This window comes from Heliangelus exortis, chromosome 1 (genome assembly GCF_036169615.1).
Source record: "Heliangelus exortis chromosome 1, bHelExo1.hap1, whole genome shotgun sequence".
NCBI classification, from domain to species: Eukaryota; Metazoa; Chordata; class Aves; order Apodiformes; family Trochilidae; genus Heliangelus; species Heliangelus exortis.
In genome coordinates this window covers 105108823-105130120 of record NC_092422.1, presented here as the reverse complement: position 1 = coordinate 105130120, position 21298 = coordinate 105108823, and the positions used below count along the sequence as shown (strand labels likewise).

Below are 21298 nucleotides of genomic sequence, written 5' to 3'. Positions count from 1 at the left end.
AAGCCCAGTGTGTTTTTGAGGCTGGCTTGTTTTGGTAACTGGGCTTATGCATTTTAACTAAGTAACTGAGGAATATAAAATGGGCGCTTTGTTGTCTTCACCTTTGTTTAGCCATGTCTGCCTCTTGTACAAAACACACCTAAACCAGGCCACAGAATCTGTAATTTGATTTAGATGGGACAAAGCTCCTAACTATGAGACTTGTAACATGAATTTATTTCACTTTCCAAAACAGTGCTTTAGACATAGTACAGTCAGAAGTATTTACAGCAGAGTTTTTCAACAGAGTAGTAATCCACTTCTTAGAATCTAAACCAGAGCAAAAAAGATGGTGTGAACATGTACCATGCCACAAGATGATCTACTCATATTCTAGCTGATTCAGCACAGGAATCAATACACCTCTTTCCAGGGCAGGTTGACTTTATCACTGACTCACAGTTATGAAGCCTGTGACTTGGGATTATGTTGTATCAAAAGTTTTAAAGAAGGGGAGGTCTTGGACAGCAGACTGAGAAGCCTAAAGCCAGAAGACAGTGATCCTCAGTCACGCTCTGTACTTGCATTGAAATTCTTTCTATAAGCTTATTTGTCCTATTTTAAAAGGCACATCATGCTGCCAAACACTTTACTTGGCTGGAAAAGCTAATCTCATCAGCTCTTTAATTCAGACCACAATGAACAGAAGAAATATGACTAAACTTACATATTTTAATTATAAATGGAAGAAATTACATTTGCTACTCTGATCAGCAGTAGTAAATTTTATTAAGACCTTACATTACACAACAGTAAGTAGGAAGCAGGCATGCTTTACCATGTGCATCATTCAATCACAGCTGGTGAAAATGAAATTTTTTCAAGGTAGTAGTCCATTCCAGTGTTTAAATCTCTCACATTTCAGTAATATTCTGATATCACCTTACTTTGTGAGTGAATTTCACTTGTAAAATGAGAATTTTTAAATACAGGTCCTAAAAATTCCAATTGCCATGGTTAAGAGTTCAGTTTCTAGCAATTTCAAACTCACTTTTTTTTACTTTTTCAAGTCTCCAGAAGCCACAGATCCCCAGCACCCCTAGAAGTGGCACTGCAGTCTGGAACGCACACCTAACACGGGGGAATAAACATGACCAGGAAACCAGCCTAGAGAAGTTCAGGTAAATGCCTCTTTTTTTAATATATGGCTTCGTTTTGTAAAAATTCCTTCAATAATCTCAGACAAAGCTTTTGAAAAAAGTATTACCAAAACTGTGCCATATAGTTAAAAAAACAAACTAAAATCCAAACTCTTACCTGAACCTTCACAGGCTGGATCTACATCCCAATGTAGTTCACCACTGGTTGTAATGTCACCAGTACATTCTAAACTGGAAGACCACTTAAAGAGGGAACTGGAGATTCATAAATTTGGAAAACCTCAAACAGAAAATAGAAGATAATTTTAAAGTCAGTTTTATGCTGAAAGTTTTTCCTAGCCTGTGGCCAATCAGCACTTGACTTCATCCAAACGTTAGCATGCCATCTCTACTATTTTGGTTAAAAAGCCTTCCCCTTTGTATCACGGTAACACCAGCTCCAGTGAAAGTCAGGTTTGAAGCAGCAAGACCTGCTTTTAAAGTCCTAAATATTATATTTATAGTGAACATTAAAAAAAAATCAAATAGTTGCTTTAATATAGAAATAATTGCTTTGCACAGTGAATAAACTCTCAGTTATATAGTTTGGACTTCAAAATCTGGGTGTTTTACAAAGAATGCAAAGAATTTAGTAAAAGAACCTTGTAGTCATCACCTTGTTCTTCACAGAAAGCTTTAATACAGAAACAAAAGTACTATTTCTTTCTCCTTTAAAGATACTGACTGCACATACCTTTAAAACAGCCGAAGTTTAGAAGAAAAATAAATAAATAAAAAATCAAGTCTTACACTGAATTTCCCCCAAAATAGCAAGTGTAAAATATGCAAGTTTTGCCAGAGTAGGGACAGACAATTTTCATCTACAAGAACACTGCTACAATTGTTTTTCTTGTTCTCCTGCAGGTAACAGGCATTTATGGCCACTGTCCCTAAGTTAAGCACAAAGCCTCTCAGAATTTACTGGTTTCAAAACATTCTGCAAACTTGCTGTAGAATTTTGCAGTGTAGGAATCTATTCAAAATGCAATAACTACATGTTGTAACTAGACTACTAGCCACTGTTGTGATTATGGTGTGAATACTTGACACAACCCTTTTAAGTAATTTAGCCACGCCTCAGTTGTCACAGGATTTAACCAAAGAAGAAACCCTTCTAGACATTACTTCTTCACACAAAATATGCTGATTTTCCACACAGCATGCAGCTTACTCATTTTTACATGGTGCCATGACAGTCTGCTTCAAATTTATGCTTCAGGGTTTACCTCTTCATTCATATGCATGCTTCTATTCTAACTTTCTCAAACATGTCTCTTTGTATTATAAACACCTCCAAGGCTTTCTTGTACTAATTTCTAATCTTAATGTGAGAAAGAGGATGGTGAAATGAAAAGTCACTCTGTTCAAAAAAGGAAAACGTATCTGGGGACTTTAGCTTCTTTCAAGTATTTCCAGTACACTTAATGTAAAACCATAGCATCTAAGAGTGCCAAAATTCTGTTTGACTGATTCATTACCTAATTGAGAACATATGCTAAACCAAAGCCAAGTTTTAAATGTTACTATCTGATACAATTAACACCAAAATATTTTCAAGTGTGTAAGTACCTTGCTTTATTAAGAACGTGGCAATTTCTTGCTCAACTGGTCTAACAAACATTGCACACACCTGATACCATGCACCTAGGAAACTTTCTCCATATAGCATCATTTAGCTATATAACCCTACCATGTTAGATAATTAAAAACTGTCAATATTACTCTTTCCTTAACCATGTGATGATAAACACCACCACATGCAAAGTAAGACAAGCAGCAAATGCATTAACTGTCTTGTTCTGGAAGAGAAGCATCTCAGCCAACAGCAGCAGCACAAACTATAACTACGTTAGCTGCTCAAGAAACCTTGACAAATGACAACCTGATGTCTGAGGGTCCTGTGAGGAGCCCCTAGAGGAGGGCTGATCAGAGGATGACGACTGTGGTGCTGAGCCCTCAGCTAGCTCTCGCTGTCTCTGTTGTTCTGCCTTCTTAAGCCTCAGTCGCTGTAGACCCCTACGGATTATAGCTAACTCAGGTCCCATTAACTCTGACAAACAGGGAGGTGGGGGGAAAAGAAAAATATGTAAAAGAAATAAGCATTGAACATAAAATACATAGAACAGGGAGGCGAGGGGAGAGGTGGGGTAGGGAACGGGGACTGACCGAAGAGAGAAGCAGTAATGTTTGAGTTGTTTTTTTCTTCTCGAATGCATACATCATGGGACTTTATAGTTCAGGATTCACATCATACAATACATCCCCCTCCCCATCTCTGACACTTAAACCATTTAACAAAGATTTATTTAACAAAAATAGATCCTGTCTGATCCAAAACAAACAACAGACGTATTCATTTTCATGATCGTAACATGCGTAACAAATTTGAATATTGTGATGTAAAATTATGCAGCTGTGTAAGTTTTTAAAATTAATGTGATAGCTTCCTGATAGGAAAAAAAAAAAAAAAGTACAATTTTGATAAAAACAAACCTGTGAAAAAGTAAACTGAAACAATGGAAATAGGTGGAAGAATAGCACCCATCTAATAAAAAAAATACACTTTACTATGACCTTGCTTTTTATCTCACATTCCTAGTGGGTGAGCTTTCACAGTCTGAACACACTGTTAAGTGGTCCTACAGAGAAAATAATTTATTAGATCATAAACAATTCTTAATAACATTCACTTAACAGGTTCTTCTTTCAGTTCCATCTTCAGAGACTTAATAAATTTGTCTTAATTCATTTATACCATTTTGGCATGTACCAGTCCACTGTCTGATTAACATTATTTTTTGCAGACTGCTATAAAATCAGGTGTAAACTAGGTCTTTCCATGCTCTTTGCAGATTTCCTTCACTTACAAAAGTGTTGTACAGTGAGAACGTCTCTTTATACAACACAGATTGTTTCTTTACTGGAAATAGCTGAAACACTGACCTGAACCACTGCTGAACTATACTCATCTGTAATATAGTAGGGTAGAGAAGCTATTTCAGACTTAGATGTTCATATCAAAAACTCTAGGTTGTTCTGCTATAAACTACTAGCTTAGATGTGTTCTGAAAGTATTTATATCTAGGAAACTCTGGATTTTTTTGTAGATGTAAGAAAATCTATGAAGGGGAGGAAAAAAAAAATATCAGTACATATGAAATGTTAAAATACTAGAGAGCATTACATTGGCATATAACCTCCCATTCAAGCAAAAGCTTTACAAATGTTCTGTAACTATTCACTTACTGAAGCAAGCAAATTTTAAAATTGCTTTCATAAAAAGAAACAAACCCAAAGAGAGAATCCAGTCATTCAAAAATTAGTGGCAGATACCAGTTAATATTGAATAGTCATAAGCTCTAATGTCCTCAGTACAATACTACTTCTGGGAAGTACATCCTGCTAGATTATGGTTGATGAAGCATAACAAGAAGGAAAAATATGTACTTCCTAAAAGAAATATGGCATCAAAGAGATTTGCTATGAATGTGTCATGAACATTTATGGAAATGAGAACTCTAAACAGTCTAGAAAATGCTTCCTAAAATGCTTTCCTAAATAAGGAAATTTCAGTTATGTCTAGAATTGCAGTACTTGCTGCTGACTCAGTTCCACTCGGTCCAAAGACAGAATTTAAGATGTAACAAGAACAATTCAAAATGTAAAGAGATAAATACTGTCTTGAATATGTTCAGTGACAACACCTTTTAACACATTTCAGAATCTCTAAGCAAATGTTTATTTTGCCAGCAAATGGAGTGAGGAAACAGAAATGGAAAGAAAAAACAAAACAAAACAAAACCCAACTACTGCCACCATCCCATTCAAACTTTAAAAGCAAAGTTAACTTGTAAATTTGTATCAGAACATATACTAACATTAAATTTTGCCCTAATTAGTTAATTGATCCCCTACCTTTTCTCCTAACAGTATCAATGTATATCTTGAATATTATTTATGGGGAAAAAAAGCATTATTATATTTTACAGTTAGTTGTATCTGATGCTTATTCATGGTTTAAATCTATAGCATTGTAAAACTAATGTAAAAAAATAATTCACTCTTTCCACTGAACAGGCCAAGCAGGACAAGAAAATAAATGTTATTTTTTCATTAGTGACAAGCATGAAAATCCAGCAATTGTTCTGCCTCATTACAAAAAAAAATTAAAAATTCAAAGTTACAGACAAGAATAGGATACTAAAATTTTACACTGATCATGTTAATTATTTGCAACTTAAATCTTCCAGTGATGTTCTTCTACAATATACATTCTGGCAAAAATATTTATCCCAACAAGCTCCAGCAACCAACTATTTTTGAACTAACTCTATTCTGAACATGTACTTCTTTAAAAAATTTAGAAATTAAGTAGGTAATTCAGATGTAGAAGCTCAAATGCTCACAACATGGAATATTTTCTGGAAGACCATACCAAAAATATTTTGGATTTATAATACACGCAAAGGTATTGCTATTTCAAAGACAGGATTACCACCACTGCCTATGTTCATTACAGAAACATGTAGAAATGATTTGTGGAAAGGTGTTTATAAGCCTGTTCCATTGAAGAATGAATTCATGCTCCAATTCTGTCAGTCGTTACTCAAACCCATATTCTTAATTTGCTAACTTTTTGCCACAATATTCAAACTTGTATCTACCACCACTTTAGGGAAAACGATGGCTGAAAGCCTCTTGCTTTCTGTCTGTTTTCCAAAATGCTTGACCCCAGGTCATCCACAACACACCTCCATCTGGTCTTCCTAATCAACTCCACTGTATTTAAAACTGCTATTCCCATTTTCACTTTGCCTATCCTGTCACCCCAAAAAGCAGGTTTTATTCACCTCTAAATGCAGTTAAACAAACTGAGGGAATCTTGTTCTTGATGCAGAGAGCAGTTTTCATATCTATAGACTAGAGACAGTGAGTAAATAATACCTCACAACCAAGCATCCTCAGGGATTATGTAAGTATACAAACATTGCAAAATGCAAATACACATTAAAGCCTACCCTTTCTCCTCATCACTGATACTGCTCTGAGGTGACCTGCTCCCTCTAGCCTGCTGCTTCCCTCTCCCCTGAACTTGCCCATGGTACTTTTTTTACAGTAATCAAAGTGTTTTTAAAGCTGTGAAAACTAGAGAAGATGCTTACTAGATGGGCAATTGTTCAGTACTATTAAGTATAGCCCTGTAGGAGTCCTGTAGACAATTTAAAGATGACCCTGGTCCTAATACCAGAATCTGCATACAGTGATAAAGAATACCAGGTAAAGTTTTGCTTCTTTCTTTCTTTCTGTGGGTCTGTCAACAAAACAAACACTGCTACCCCTTTCAAACCGAATATATTGGAGAGTATTAAATCTGAAGTAACCCTGGGAAAGAGGAAATGCTCTTAAAGAAGAGCTGAATTAGCTTCATGCTAGCAGAATAAACTTTTACTTAGAAATTCAGACAGATTCAGAGAAAAAGAGGAAAACACTTTTTCTAGCCAGCATACGTTCTTTAAAATGCAGGATAAAAATGCATCATAATTCCAGAAGTGCTCTCTAGTGCATTATCATTATGCAACTCATGAAGTTTCAATGTCATAGCTTGAAGCAATTATTATTATGGGGCATATTCTCCTGGCCGCAAAATATACCATAAGCTCCAAAATATAGCATATAACTTAAAATACAAAACAAAAAAAACCCTAATGTTATGTGTATTCTTTGGTGTCAGTTAAATTGGGTTACAATGAATGAGAAGAGATCTCTTAATCAATTTCTTTGTTTCTATTGTGAAAAGCTTGAGACTGCAGTAAGCTGACATCAATACTAATAAAAATCATAGGTGACTAAATCTCTGCTATTAAATAAGTTTTCTAGTATTCACTTATTCTAGAGTGAATTATTATTATTATTATCGGGACTTTGTGTATTGCCATGCTTTATCCTCTAAACAGGGCTCAAACTAGTTGCAAGGTTTGAAAGGGTGAAGATGACATATTTAATTAAGTTTAACTTAAGTATTTAGCTTCTCTGTCTTTTAGATACCAAAAAACAAATTATTTTTCAAATGTTCCAAAGATACTGGCTGCAGCAGCCACAGTACACTGAATGGCATGCTTTTCCCTGGGAAATCCCCATCTCCATTACTCCATAATCATACATCGTAGGGACTGAAGACACTATCAGACACCTTTTCCAGTGACAAAGACCTTAATTTTTCACCAACAAAATTTGTATAAGACAAAAGGTGACTCTATTAAAAAACCATGGGATTTCAAAATAAACAAGTCTGACCTGCTGATGTTTTGAATCATGTCAGCCTTTCTAACACAACTGTGAAAGACAGAAATTCACTTAAAAAAAAAAAGTAAAAATAAACTCTCCTGCAAATATTTAAAGGCTGTCGCACCTTTTACTGCACAGAGATGGAAAAGGCCAAGTCAGAGCAAAAGGTGCTTGTTCACTACCCAAAAAAGTCTGACACTGACAGAGGAATATACTTTCTTCTTTTCACACAGTAAGAATGCAAATCTGTGTTAGATATAGATTGGTATCTCCATGATATACAAACTTAACAACCAATATGCAGTATAAATTTATTAACCAGTAACAAAATATCACACAATGTGAGCCCTGTCTACCTAGGTAATTTTAAGAAGCCAAAAATCTGACATTGTTGTCTCTGGAATGTTGAGGATGTAGATTACAACTGAAGAAGACATTCTCTATTTCCTCTGATAATAACAGGCATGGATTCTGCTATTCATTGCACTGATGCTGCTACAGCCAAACTGTAGTTGAAGAAGCTCTGATGTTACTTATACTCCATGAAGAGAACAATAAATTTAGAAAAAAAAAGTACTATTTTTATTTCTACTTCAGAAGACAATACTGGCTAACCCCTTTGAGATTCCTTCTTCAGACTAACATATACAGTTGATGGTTTTACTACTCTTTAAACCACAGCTGCAGTCACTTGGTAACTATAAGATGCCTAATCTCATTAAGTATGTTCAAGAAAGAAGAGATTGAAATAAATTACCCTAAGTATCCTAATTTTTTTTTTAATTGAAAGAATCTTTCATAAATAATGACAAGATGGATTTCTTCTCACCAGACTGATGAAGCACAGGTTGAGCCGTGGCCCCTAAAGAGGGCCTTTGTTCATTATCAGGAGAGGACAACAATGAAGTTGAAGGGGGACTTTCTGTTGAAGATGATGTTGAAGGAGCTTGGGCTGACATTGTAGAAGAGGAAGATGATGGAAGCTGTTCAGAACCATCTACCTCCATTGCAGTTTCTGATTCTGCACCAGGTGGCACATTATTAGTAGCAGGAGCATCTGTCCGATTAGACCCACCTTTGATTAAAAATAAAAAAAAAAAAAACAACAACAAGAAAAACAAGAGTCCAAAGGTGAAGTTACTCTGTCTCTGAAGATACCTCTGTATTACCATTCACATGGCAAACAAGTCTGCTTATCTCTTCAGAAGGCACTAAGATTTTTTTAGTTTACACTTTAGAAAGGTTGACGTTCAAGTCCTGCACATCCAGTATAAACACACTTTCTGCTGTTATTACCGTGTTTAAAAAGAAGGACATCACCTCTGGACCGTGATCTTCCTCGTCCTCGATTGCTTTGTGCAACTTCACTAGCTTCTTCAAACCATCTTGACAACATGTCTGACATCCTTTGCATTAGAGAGACATTAGGACTTTGCTCCCCTGCAAAATAAGTAATGCTAAAGTTTTAGCTACAAGTTTATAAAAGTGTTCATTTTTTCTCCCATTTCTTCTTACATAAAAAAAGAAGCCTGCACTGTAAGCTGCATAATGAGTAACCCCCTGAACTATCTCCTTTTGTCAGCACAACAGTCCAGTAAGAATTGCCAACTGAACACAGCACCACATACAAACGAACAGTCCCTCCTCCTTTTTCAGCTACCAGGAGCTTTTGTACCCAGGACGTCGTGAAATGTGTGTCGTTCAGTTTTAAATGCTGAATACATAAGTCAAGGCTAGATTTTTATGTTTTTCTAGCTAATTATAAAATAACCAATTTTACCATTGAACACCGAAACAGCAAAAAGACTAGCACAAATTAAACACATGATGGTTTTAACATTACTGAAAAGCTTTCTTCATTTTCACATTTTGAATCAAGTCTCAAGACTGCAAAGACACTCAAGAATACTTGACATACTTTCAACAGAATTCAAAACATTTTCTTCTTGTTTTATTTCTAGTTTTATTTTAAACATTTGAAACAAAATTTATTTAAAGAGAGAAGACAGGAAAAATTCCATTTGTAAAGAGATGCCTTAAATAGAATATGTGGGTTTTGTTTGTTTGGCTCCATAGCCAGTTTGGAAGTATGTTATGTTTAAGCAACTTTTGTAATTGAATACCTTAAGAAACACCATTCCTGTGAAGTAAAATTGCTTAACAAAATATAATTTTGTGAAAAATATTTTAATACACTGCACACAAAAGCTAGCACCAAAAGATTCTGGAACATACTTAGGAAGAACATGTACAGTGAGGATATGCCTCTCAAATACCAGTGCTGCTACCCACACAGATATTTCAGCTTTTCCTGAAAGACTAATGGAATATCTGGAGCTACTGATCATCTTTCAGTACTGTATACAATTTTCACTCCTAGGATATAGCTTGAATAGATTATCTCTAGACCTTGCTTTTAGATTATTTGCTTGAATTTAAGACAGTTGGAAATGGACAAAGGAAGGGCAACACAGCAACGCACCCCCCCAATCTGACCCCAATGCCCTTTTCTACCCTCATTTCTAAGCTGCAGGTCTCTGACCCTCCCCTGGGAACCCACATTCCCCTCCTGCACTCCTGGAAGAGGAACTCTGATCTCAGGAGCTTAAAATACAAAAAATAGAACATAACAGCTGAGGAAAACAGACAAAAGGTGGTTAATAATGGGAAGACAGAAAAATACACAGCTAACAGAAAAATAAGTTACAGGTCAACACAGGCATAACCAATGGTATTCTCAGTCACTACACAGCTGTATCAAATAATGTATAGTAAAGATACTGAAGCTTTGTTCTTAGAAAATAAAAATCTATCCCATGTCTATACTGGAAGAGTCCTTCTTTCAGGCTATTTTTTCTCCTCAGCAGATTTGCTTAAATTTATTGGGAAAAATAAAGCTAGAAGGACACTGAAGATATTTATAGACAGAGATTTTATAACTAAAGCACAACAACAAAACCACAAACCAAACAAAAACACACAAGCAAATACAAGCACACCATACCACCACCCCCCACCCTCAAATGCAAACACTTTACCATCTCTTTCTCGTTCACTCTCAGGTCTTGCTCTTGGTCCAGTATCTGACCAATCCCCTCTTAGCCGCAAACGTTTAACAGGAGGTTGCCTTAACTACAGAAAGAAAAAACCAAAACCAGAAGAGAGAGGTATTACAAAGCTATTTATGTTGGACAGTACAGATGTCTAAGTCTAAATATAAATGCAATATCTCAGTTTTCTTAAGTTACATGAATTTGTATCGGTCACAAAAAAAAAAGGAATGCCATCCATATGTTCCAATCAACTATGAATAAGTACACTTCATCAATACCACACAACAGTTTTAGCTACACAGAAGATGAACAGTCTAAATCAATGACTTTCAGAACTAATGCAGCTTTTACTTTATGCAATACTAACTTTCCCGTGTTAACTGAGGTTTTCCATACTAAACAATAATAGTGAAGGTTTTCCAGAATTCAATCCTGCAAAAATATTCACTTCTTCATGTTAAAAACTATGTTTCAGTTTCATGGATTATGAATTTGGAATTAAGCAAATGGCAAAACCAATCAGATTTTAATTAAACAAAGAAATTTTATTATTTTTTTACAGCAGGATATACAAAAAAATCCAGTATAAGAAGCGTTACTTTCAGCAGCTTGAAAGGAAACAGGCCCTGCTTGGAGCATTCAGAAAGGCAGTTCAATGTTTGAAATTAAGTGTATTGGATGGATATTTCTGGCTTTAAAAAAAAATAATAGTTGTGCTGACAATTTTAAATTAAATGAAAAAATCCCTGCAGTAAAAGCATATTAAAGCGTTAATTTTCAGCAGCCAGTAGATGAAGGAAGAAAGCTTTACACTCCTTCTATTCTATACAGCTTAAAGTCGCTGAAATAAAAAGAGCATTTAAGCAAAATCATCCAGCAAGAAGAGATTACTGGACATATTCTGTGCATACAAGACAAAAGAACACAGGGGATCTCTTATTAACAGGTGGTCACAATCTGCTCCCCCTATAGTAGCTTGGCAGTTAATTCTCCACCAGATTACCTCACACCAGATTATCTTTCTTCTGTATAAAGGGAAGAGCACAGAATCATTTGTTCATCACATAATTTTTCTGGGTTCCTCTTTGCTTTCTGATGCCTAACACCATAACTCTGCTGGACATTGCTCCTCAGTCCTATAAATCTATACCCCCTGCCAATCAGCAATATTGGTACTAGGAACTGCAGCCTGTGCCCACTGAGCACAGCATGGTCATTGCTACTCACAGGCCATAGGCTTAGCATGAAGCTAAAAACACAAGCCTTGTCAGGCTTTCTCTGGACTTCACTTGCTTCAAGCATTCTTTTACCACATTTAGCTACAACAACAATGGTTAAGTTACCAGCTGATTACCACCTAATTTGCTCTAGTTTCCCATGGATGTGAGGTGTCCTGTCAACAGTTCTGATATATATGCAACAACACCAACTATTTAAACTGCCAGAAGAACCACCTGTGGCCACAGGATACTCATGCAGCATGAAGTAGTACTGTTATGGACAAATTATATCCTTCAGGTGGATACCAGAGACACATTCTGACTCACCATGAGCTATTAACTGTACTGTAAAGGTTGGACCCAAGCAACAACTGTTTTAGGGGCAACAAGGACAAAGAACGAGCATTTAAAAGCAAACCCATGCCATATTGCCATACCAATAAAGAAAACACATCATGTATAACATGTTTAAAATGTATCAGATGTCATTCAAGTAGACTCTTATGAATGAAAACCACCATCATGCTTCTGCCAGCACAGAGGAAGAAGAAATCTCCACCACTATCATCACACTCATCCCCCCATGGAAGACAGCAGAATGCTGACAGCTCACTGTTAATGTCCTTGAGGCCTGTCTCAGACTAAAGGTAATGACCTCAGGAGGCAGACAGCCTTGTGAAAGGATGAGTATAATGCCAAGAAAAAAACCCAACAAAATAAGGAGTCTACTGGTTGGGAGTGTGCAGGGGGAGGCAGAAAGACATATATAACTTCACTGTAGTTTAGGAGATTTGTTTTATATTGATCAGCAAACTTCAAGGGTAATCATCATCACAGCTGAGCTGATAAACCCTGCTTGTGTTCTGGTTGCACTGCTCAAACATTTGAAACTTTTTTTAAATACTGCTCAGTCCCAGTGGCTCTTCCCCTTGATCTGAACATCTTGTACTCCGTCATCTCCATCACTGAGTGGTAACTTCCAACAAAGAGCATATTTACTTGATTTCAATTAATATGCTTTTGGTGGCATGGAAAATAACAGAGAAAACACCTCAATTACAAGAGTGACCTGTCACCCTTGCCAGTCTTATAACCTGAGGTACACATAGATACCTTCTAATCTTCCAGAGAAGGAAAAGGGACAAGAAACCCGTGACAAAATATTGCATATAAATAAATAAATTGTAAATATACAAATTTTGTAACACAACCTACTTGCCACATCTCCGTCTATGAATAGCAATGTTAATTTAACTTAAAGGGAAATACATCTAATTGTCCCACAAGAACAAAATACAAAACATGAAAACAAATCATCTTAATCACTTGCCTCTTCCCGCCTCTCATCAGCAGAAGGAACTTTAAGTTCTCGTGCTGTGTCATCCTTGGGATCAAATAAGTATATGTAATCTGAAGAGTAGCTGACAAGGATCTCTTGACCATCTTCACTATAACATAGAGACGTTACTCTGCAGGATTTGTTATTGAGATGAGGAGGAACAAAACGTGCCACCATTCCAACAGTGCCCCTACCAGCATAGTTCCCTATAAACATAATAAAGAAAATAGAAAAAAAGGCAAAAAAAAAAGGCAGGGGCGAGAAAGAAATTTCAAATTTTCAAAAGCTTCAATACACTTCTTATTTAACATCCAACAAAACACAATCAGAGAAAATAATCCCGTAGCTTCTGCATTACATTGGATCTGAGTACCGAGATACCAGATCTTACTAGTATACTATATATTTTTTTAGAAACACTCTGTACATTTAAAGAAAAAAAGATGAAAACACACAGACATATTACTATATCACATACCCATCATATAAAGGCACCTAGATGCCATCTGTCAAATGTAATACAAACGGTAATTTTGAAACTTAAGAACATTTACACAATAATAACGCATATCCGTACCCACACACAAATTAGAAAGAAATTTACTATATGAACATTTGAAATTTTCAGACATACATCTCCTATTTTACACTCAAAGTGTTTTTAAAATACTAGTTTTTCCTCGAGACATAACAATACTATCACTTTGAAACTGCTGAACTATACATTTATTACACTTTCCTGACATGCCACATCCATTCTACATGCTAAAACAAATCTAAATTCTAGAAATACAAATCTGGTGAGTTACCTATGACAAGATCTATCACTAAGAAAAACATTCTGTTCCAAAACCTCCTAACTTGCCATGTAACTGGCAAATTGCCTCATGGAATATATGTTATGGCTGAGTACATGCCATGGTCTGTCCCTGACCACAGACAAGTTCAGAGTTTATCATCTCATACTACATAAGGGTTGAAGCAGAAATTTTAAAACAAAAAACAATAGTTAATTCACAAGCCATAGAACACCTCATTCCTTAAAAATAAATAAATAAATAAATAAATAAATAAATAATTAAAAAAAAAACCCTCCCACCAACCCCAACACCTAAAGATGCTAATTTTTCTGGGTATAAGCATCTTATAAAAAGTTGACTTTTCTCTCCCTTTTCACTCCATAAGCCTGCATACCTGAATTCATCTTCTTCCTGTATTATTACAATACAGGTATATAGGACCTTTTACTCAATCCCCCTGTTCCTCAGGCAGTTCTCACAGAATTTTGCTGACCACTCTCATGAAAGGGAAAGAACTTGTAAAAATGTTAGCCTGATGAGAGGGGTAGTTTTATGTTTATTGACTGATACTTATTGTTTCTTTTTTCCTCCATCACAATCATCAACAGGAAAATGCTGCAAGAAATGACAAATCTTGTTATGCTGATTACTTGCATGAATGTGTATGCACAACTATGTATTAATATGTGTCCAAATATAGACTGGTGATACATAACAAGAAAGAGATATTTTAGAACTATGTAATGCACTTTTTCTTGTCACCTGAAATTTTTGCCCTTGGGCAAGCATCTGAAGCATACTAGCTTTTATTGGGAGAGTTTGTAGTTTTTCATTGAAAGTATGATAGACACAACAGTATCTACTACAAAGGTAAGCATGTTGCCTGACATCACCGAGTTCATAAGATCCTTTTCCTTAACAAGCAACAATTTCCATCATGGTAAAGTACAAGAAGGTAAGAGCTTAATTAGACTCCAGATGGACCACTACAGGCTGCAATCAATAGCTTTTTGGAATCTTGGAATCACATGTTTTAGGATGAAAGAAGGGACATTACAAAATATCTTTTTCTGCATTCAGTATACAGTACACTCTAAAATGGATAACAAGGTTAAGTTTACTTACTTGAAGATTTCCTTATGACCAAATATTAGACAAATTATTATTATTAAAAAGCACAGTTCTCAGAAAAGAAAGCTATGCTTCAAACAGTATTACACTTCAGTCATTCACCATCTATTTGAAAAAGAAAGAACCTAAAATTGGAACTACAAATAGTTAAAAATGCTTACTGTAAAGTATGGTTCCTACCTGTTGCTCTTGTACCAAGCATTCGCCGATCATATATTCTTACTGAGCTATCAGAACAACCCACAGCAAGATAGTAGGGAATTGGTGGACAGATAGCAACAGAAGTGGCAGCACGCCGACAGTTTATTAAAATATCCTGGAACAAAAGAAAAAAAATACAGCACTCAAATAACAGCTATGAACACCTAAAGTACAATTCTGGTTTTTACTTCCCACTAGTCGGGGTGGTTTCAAAAAAACTAAGTCTGTCCCTGTGAATCTAGTATGTAAATATATTAAACAGAAAAGCCACTCCAGAGAAGAAAAATTATCAGAGAAATATAGCACAAGACCAATTAAAAAAGAAAACAAACCAGAACAAACCACTGGAGCAAACATTTAAGAATAGGTAAGCATAACTACTACAGATTTAGAAATTAGCTTGCACCTTCAATTTTCCTATGGAAACATAATTGTTGAATCAGAAGAGCATCAAATATGCACAGTCTAAATTAATCTAAAGGATTAGAGTAGATTTAATCTCTGGGCAGATAATTGGATAAAGGAAAAAGAAGTAAGGAGCTCCTAGAACTGGTAAATATGCACTAAGAGGAATAAAATTAATCGAGAGCAGTAATCCACACTTGGTGTCAGGTTTTCTCAAATTCAATATTGAAAATGTTTTTGAAATCCAAACACAGTGGACATCACCAATATCTTACCTTCCAGGAAGAAACACCAGTGACTAATTTTATCTGGTGCTTTTCATTACCAAATCTTTTCTTAGAGTGGGAAAAAGGATACTCAAGAACAGAAGACTGCAGATGATTTTCGAGGCTCATTTTTCCCCAAACTCTGCACTCTATAGTAACTAAGGTCAACCAAGAGACTCAATTTCAACATACAATTTTTTCTACCTTATCTGAAACCTCACACCTTGCTCATAACAAAAGTTCATAAAAATTCTTAAAGGAAATATTAAAACAAAATAATAAATAAATGAGAAAGAAAAAAGACTCCCCAAACTTTTTTTTGTTTCTTGGGAAACATGTTGTCATCTCCACCAACGACCCTGAAATCTATTATTTCTAAAAGCCTTACCAGAATTCATATCCTATGTTTGTATGATGTACAGCTCTACATTTAGGTCATCTTTATTAAAAGATTTCACTCTTACATCTTTACAATCTTCCTTTGTGCAACTTGTTTTGATTCGAGTATCAAACCATCTTACAGTGCCATCTTCACCACAAGAGAGGAAAGTATAGGGATCATTTGGTACTGTCATAATCTGTTCAAAAAAAAAAAAAAAGAAAAAAGTACTAATACATCCAGAAATACCATTACTTTTAAACTAAAAGCACCAGCACTTTAAGCAGAAGTGAAGAGTGAACCAATTATAAGTCAAGCTTTTTAGTGAAATAAAAAGGAAAACTGAAAAACGGATGATATTTCTTCATTTTCAATAAAAGTTTTGAACTACTGAAGTTAGAAAAAGCTGTGAAATGTCATCTAAGATTATATATTTATAGGTCTAAGCTTCTAGTATCTTTCAATAAGCAACATATATTTACTGCAGTCAGTTTTCAAATAGTCATTTTGCTGTAATCGTTCAACAGAACCTTAGTTCATTTTCTATCAAGTAATAAAAGACAATAACAAACAAAACCCTCACAAGTCTGAATGACATTAAAATACTAGATGGCTTTTATCCCTGTTAGGCTGTTCCTTTATATTCAAAATAGTCCCCTGAAGCAACTATGCATTAAAAGCTGTTACCTATCCCCTCAACTACTGCTTGCTTTCTTTCTTTTTTTTAACTTTTTAAGAGAGCAATGTATTACACCATTTTCCTGATGTCAGCCCTACTCAAAACTAGGGAAGACTCAGATGGAATCTCTCACATGTATGGCTTCACTCAAGAAGGCCTCCTTAAGATAAAAAGAAAAGGCAAGCAACCATAATACTACAGTTGAATTCCACAGGGCAAATGAATGCACATGAAATATGCTTTTACATGCTAACCTTTAACTACAAAGCAGTATGTTGTAGAAACTAGCAATATTTTTCTTTTCCTATACGACTATCAGTAACTTAATAGAAAAGTTGAAAAGCCACAAAAATCAATAATAGCCTAATAGAGTAATTCAACACAGAGCAAACAAGTGATTCTTTTAACAATTTTTATGTGACAATTCATTCTCTCTGCCCCTCCTTTTAATAACAGTAAACCATGAATATCTGCAAACCTCTCTACCTAAAGTAAGATTACAGAAACGATCGCTGCAGGATCCAGCATTTCCTCTTGTACTGCTCAATGTTATCTTGAGACAGTGTATACAGTACCAAATCTTACTGCTGACAAACAAGACATTTAACATTGACAGAAAAAAGTCAAAGTTTTAATAACAATGGAATAATAAACTTCTGAGCTATGACCATTACCCTTCAATATGTTAATGTAATACATTGAAAGGAATTTTCTTCACTATGCATTAATTCAAAGTAATTTTACTAGCGTAGTCATAAAAGCCTGAAGTTTTTCCTCAATCTGCTAAATCTGTCCAGCATTTTTTCTGTATTTCAATGAAGAATGCATCACTGAAAACACACTTACTTTGGTCCAAGAATGTTGCAGAAAGGAGTATAATAGAAAAATCTTTTATTTCTAGTAACTGTATTTTACTTTTGTTCACAATTTTTCCCAATATAAATGTAATAAATAGTGCAGTGAATACCTCCACTTGCATGTGCCAACTTTTATGCAGACATACTAAATACCTTTATAAGCATTAAAGGAGAAATTGAGACATGCAGACACCAGTAATTAATTGTTACATTTCAGTTCAACAAGTACACATCCTATATATAGAAAATCCTTCTCTACTGACTAAAAATCATGACTGTCTATTTAACTTTAACACCAGGAAGCTGTATGATCATTTTAGTGCACTGAAAATATGAAGGTAAGAGTTGTCCATAAAAGTACATTCTCTTTCTGAAATGTTGTTAAAATGAAGAACAATAAAGAAAAGAATTTGGTTGAGTAAATGTAAATTTGTAATAGACTTGCATAAACAATGAATTCACCTAGAACATGTTTCAAGAACTTTTCTCTCCCTTTCTTCTTACTCTGTTATCCCTCAGAGTTAAAAAGAATTGTCAAATTATTTCACAGTTCAAAACAATCTACACAAATTTCCACATTACTCCTTTTCCATGGATGGTTTTGTAACGGCTTGAACTGTTACAAACTCCAAGTTTAAAGCACAGTATAAATTCAAAACACATTCAAATTCAGAATTAGTACCTCAAGGGTAGATGGTGTTAGCTTTTGTTATTTAGAGAATCCAATGAGTCAAAGTTCTATATTTAATATGATGATGTAGTTACACATAGCTGAGCAGTGACGTCACAATATTTTGAAAGGCTTTCCTACTCCAGGAACCTCTCAAGAGACAAAATTGACTTACAATAAAAGCTGGACCTGTTTGGTTAAAAATCCTTGCTATTTATTATACTTTCATATGCCACAGCTCAAAAAAGGTCTGCTATGCAGCACAACTGAACATGCATTGATGTTCAAATATCAGGTTTAAGACACAGTAACGGAATACATAGTTTTCATAAAAAGTGCCTCCGAAAATGTTTCATAAACTTATTTTTTTCTGAAGATGCTTTGAAGAGAGATGAAATTTACATATATTAAAACCTGAGTGCAAAACAGGCTATGAAAAACAACTTCAAGAAGAGACACGGATGTTAAAACTGTCCTGGTGATACAGTGGTTTTGGGATCCTTCCCATTAACTGTGTTTAAAAACAGAATAAGCAACCAAACCACTACCACACTACTGTCATTCTAAACAACTATAATGCCCTTATAAACATTATTTGCCAAATAAAAATCACCTGCAATACCACCATTTTGACTGTGCAATACAGCAATCAAATGTTCATACTCTCTTCAACTAATGATTTTGAAGAAATCTACTGTATTCCATACAACTAGTTACTGATCTGCTACAGTTAATCTATATGGGCAATATTAAACTTGCTTCTTCACTTGCTAGTCTTTTCGGTCTTCGGTAATTATTCTAAGATGCTTTCAAACTCTTATTATCTGCTTTGAGGAGCTTGATTTGTTGTACCTATCAAAATTATATTTAACGTCTGGTTTAGTAGCTTGTGACATGCACACCATTGTTACTGATGACAAGCAACAACCTTACAAAGAGACAACAGGCATCTCACATTATAGGCTAGAAGTGCCTAAAATGTTCTAGCCTGATACTGCTCCTGACCCACAAGCTTAACTTGCAACTGCTTTCATAGCATTCTCCCAGTTTGATCACTGGTTTCCAGAACCACTTGGTGTGCCAGCCACTTAAAGTAATCAACCACTCTGCTGGTCAACCCAGCCTCAGGCCGATCAAACCTTAAGACCACCACAGTGACTTCTCAGGATGAGAAGTCCAAGGGTTGGACTTGATGATCTCTGAGGTCCCTTCCAACCCAGCCAATTCTATGATTCTATGATTCTATGACTTTTATGCTGCCACCAACTCTTTCACTGGCAGTCTCTGAGCAGCCTAACCTATGACCCCAAACTTCATGCAGCCAAACCCATTGCTCTCATGATACTTCCATCACTACCTTCATGCCTCTTCAGCAGAGTATCCATCATAATTTTCCTGTTCTCAAGCTCAAAAAATGGCTTATATGACACTTGCAGCTAGCTACCCAACAAACAAAGGTACCTGCTGAGCCAGTACCTGGCAGCTCCTCAAGCGTGCAGCTGGCCAGCAAGAAGGCTCCGCTTTCCGCAGAAAGCCACAGTGCAACGACCCGACAGAACCCCTCCTCAATGACAACATTACAGCTATAAGAAAAGCATGTCAGGCTCCAGATGTTCTTATGAAAAATCATGATTTATTTGAGAAACAGAGAACATCCAATCAGTTTGCAGAATCCACAGCCCAGCACATAGGCTGCTATATATAGTAAACCTCGGTGAGAACTGAGGCAGTGTAAGCTTCTGACTGGGAGCCATAAGGACTGATTCTATTCCAAGGAAACAGTATTTTCTCAATCAAAACCTCTCAAAAATAAAAGCAGATTATGTGAGCCTGGGATCCAGAATTACATTTTGCAAAACTGAAAATTCAGTCTTGTATTAAATCCAGGCAGAAAACCAAACCAAAACCACAAACCCCAGAAACATAATGAATACCACAGGGCTCACTCAACTGACTGACAAAGATGCCTTGTAGACAAAAAATGTTGTTTGTCTACATTTAATGGAACACGTGCAATTGCAGCCATAAGGACACTTTTACCTGATAAAAATGAATTCTGGCATACTCCAGCCAATTTTTTTTTCAGACAACCTTTTGAGACTCCCCATTCTTTTAACAGAAATTTTATAATATTTTGTTTGCCCTAACATACAAAGAAAGAGATTTAAAAGCTTGCTAAGAAACTGACCTAAACAGATGAAAAACCAATGCATTTGGGACTTTTTTCCCTTGTATGTATACCATGGTAACGTTAAGAAACAAAAACAAAAAAACCACAAACAATCAAAAAACCTGGAATATTTATAACCTAAGAAGGAAACAGCAATATTTTTTCTATTTTAAGCACAGAAAGTTTCATAAGCAGCAGATTTTGCTGTCATTAAAATAACTAGATCAATAAACCTGACTATCTTTCTAACTTAAGTAGTGTTTTGCTTCTTCACTTGCCTGTTTATAAAAATAAAACTTACAAGGGAGGATAGAAAACAGTGGCTCTAAATTTACACATAAGAGTTAACTAGTGTACAAAACAAAGAAATTACTTAAAACTGCATATAAGTTTTTCAGATTAAGTTGTTCACACATGCTGAAATAAGCATTTCTTAGGACTTAAATTGTGAAAAAGGCAATAAACTGTTGAAAAGTTGGGGGCAGGAAGAGACAATAAAAATAAAAATGCAAAACACAGCCACTGCCCCCACCCCTAGCCTGCTGCAGAAAGAAATTTACAGCACAATTACATCAGTTTTGCGCTTCAGAGGATTCTTTCAGTAAAGGTGTACTTAGCTTCTGTATTTGCAAAGAAAGTGGTCTTAATGACACTACCCTATGGAA

The 21298-nt window shown here is 35.5% G+C and overlaps 1 protein-coding gene across 3 annotated transcripts in view; it reads right to left on the bottom strand.

The window, feature by feature from the left end:
• Positions 1-21298, bottom strand: part of DCAF6 (DDB1 and CUL4 associated factor 6) — an 85919-nt gene that overhangs the window by 35895 nt on the left and 28726 nt on the right. For 2 of the 3 annotated variants that reach the window (XM_071756748.1, XM_071756744.1), the window contains exons 5-10: positions 16343-16456; positions 15187-15322; positions 13067-13281; positions 10502-10595; positions 8784-8903; positions 8293-8538 (exon numbers count right to left, since the gene is read on the bottom strand). In XM_071756748.1, the coding sequence (XP_071612849.1) occupies positions 8293-8538; positions 8784-8903; positions 10502-10595; positions 13067-13281; positions 15187-15322; positions 16343-16456 (925 nt within the window). Of the gene's footprint in view, positions 1-3060; positions 3229-8292; positions 8539-8783; positions 8904-10501; positions 10596-13066; positions 13282-15186; positions 15323-16342; positions 16457-21298 lie in introns of all 3 variants that reach the window. The other variant, XM_071756738.1, reaches the window with a different exon arrangement.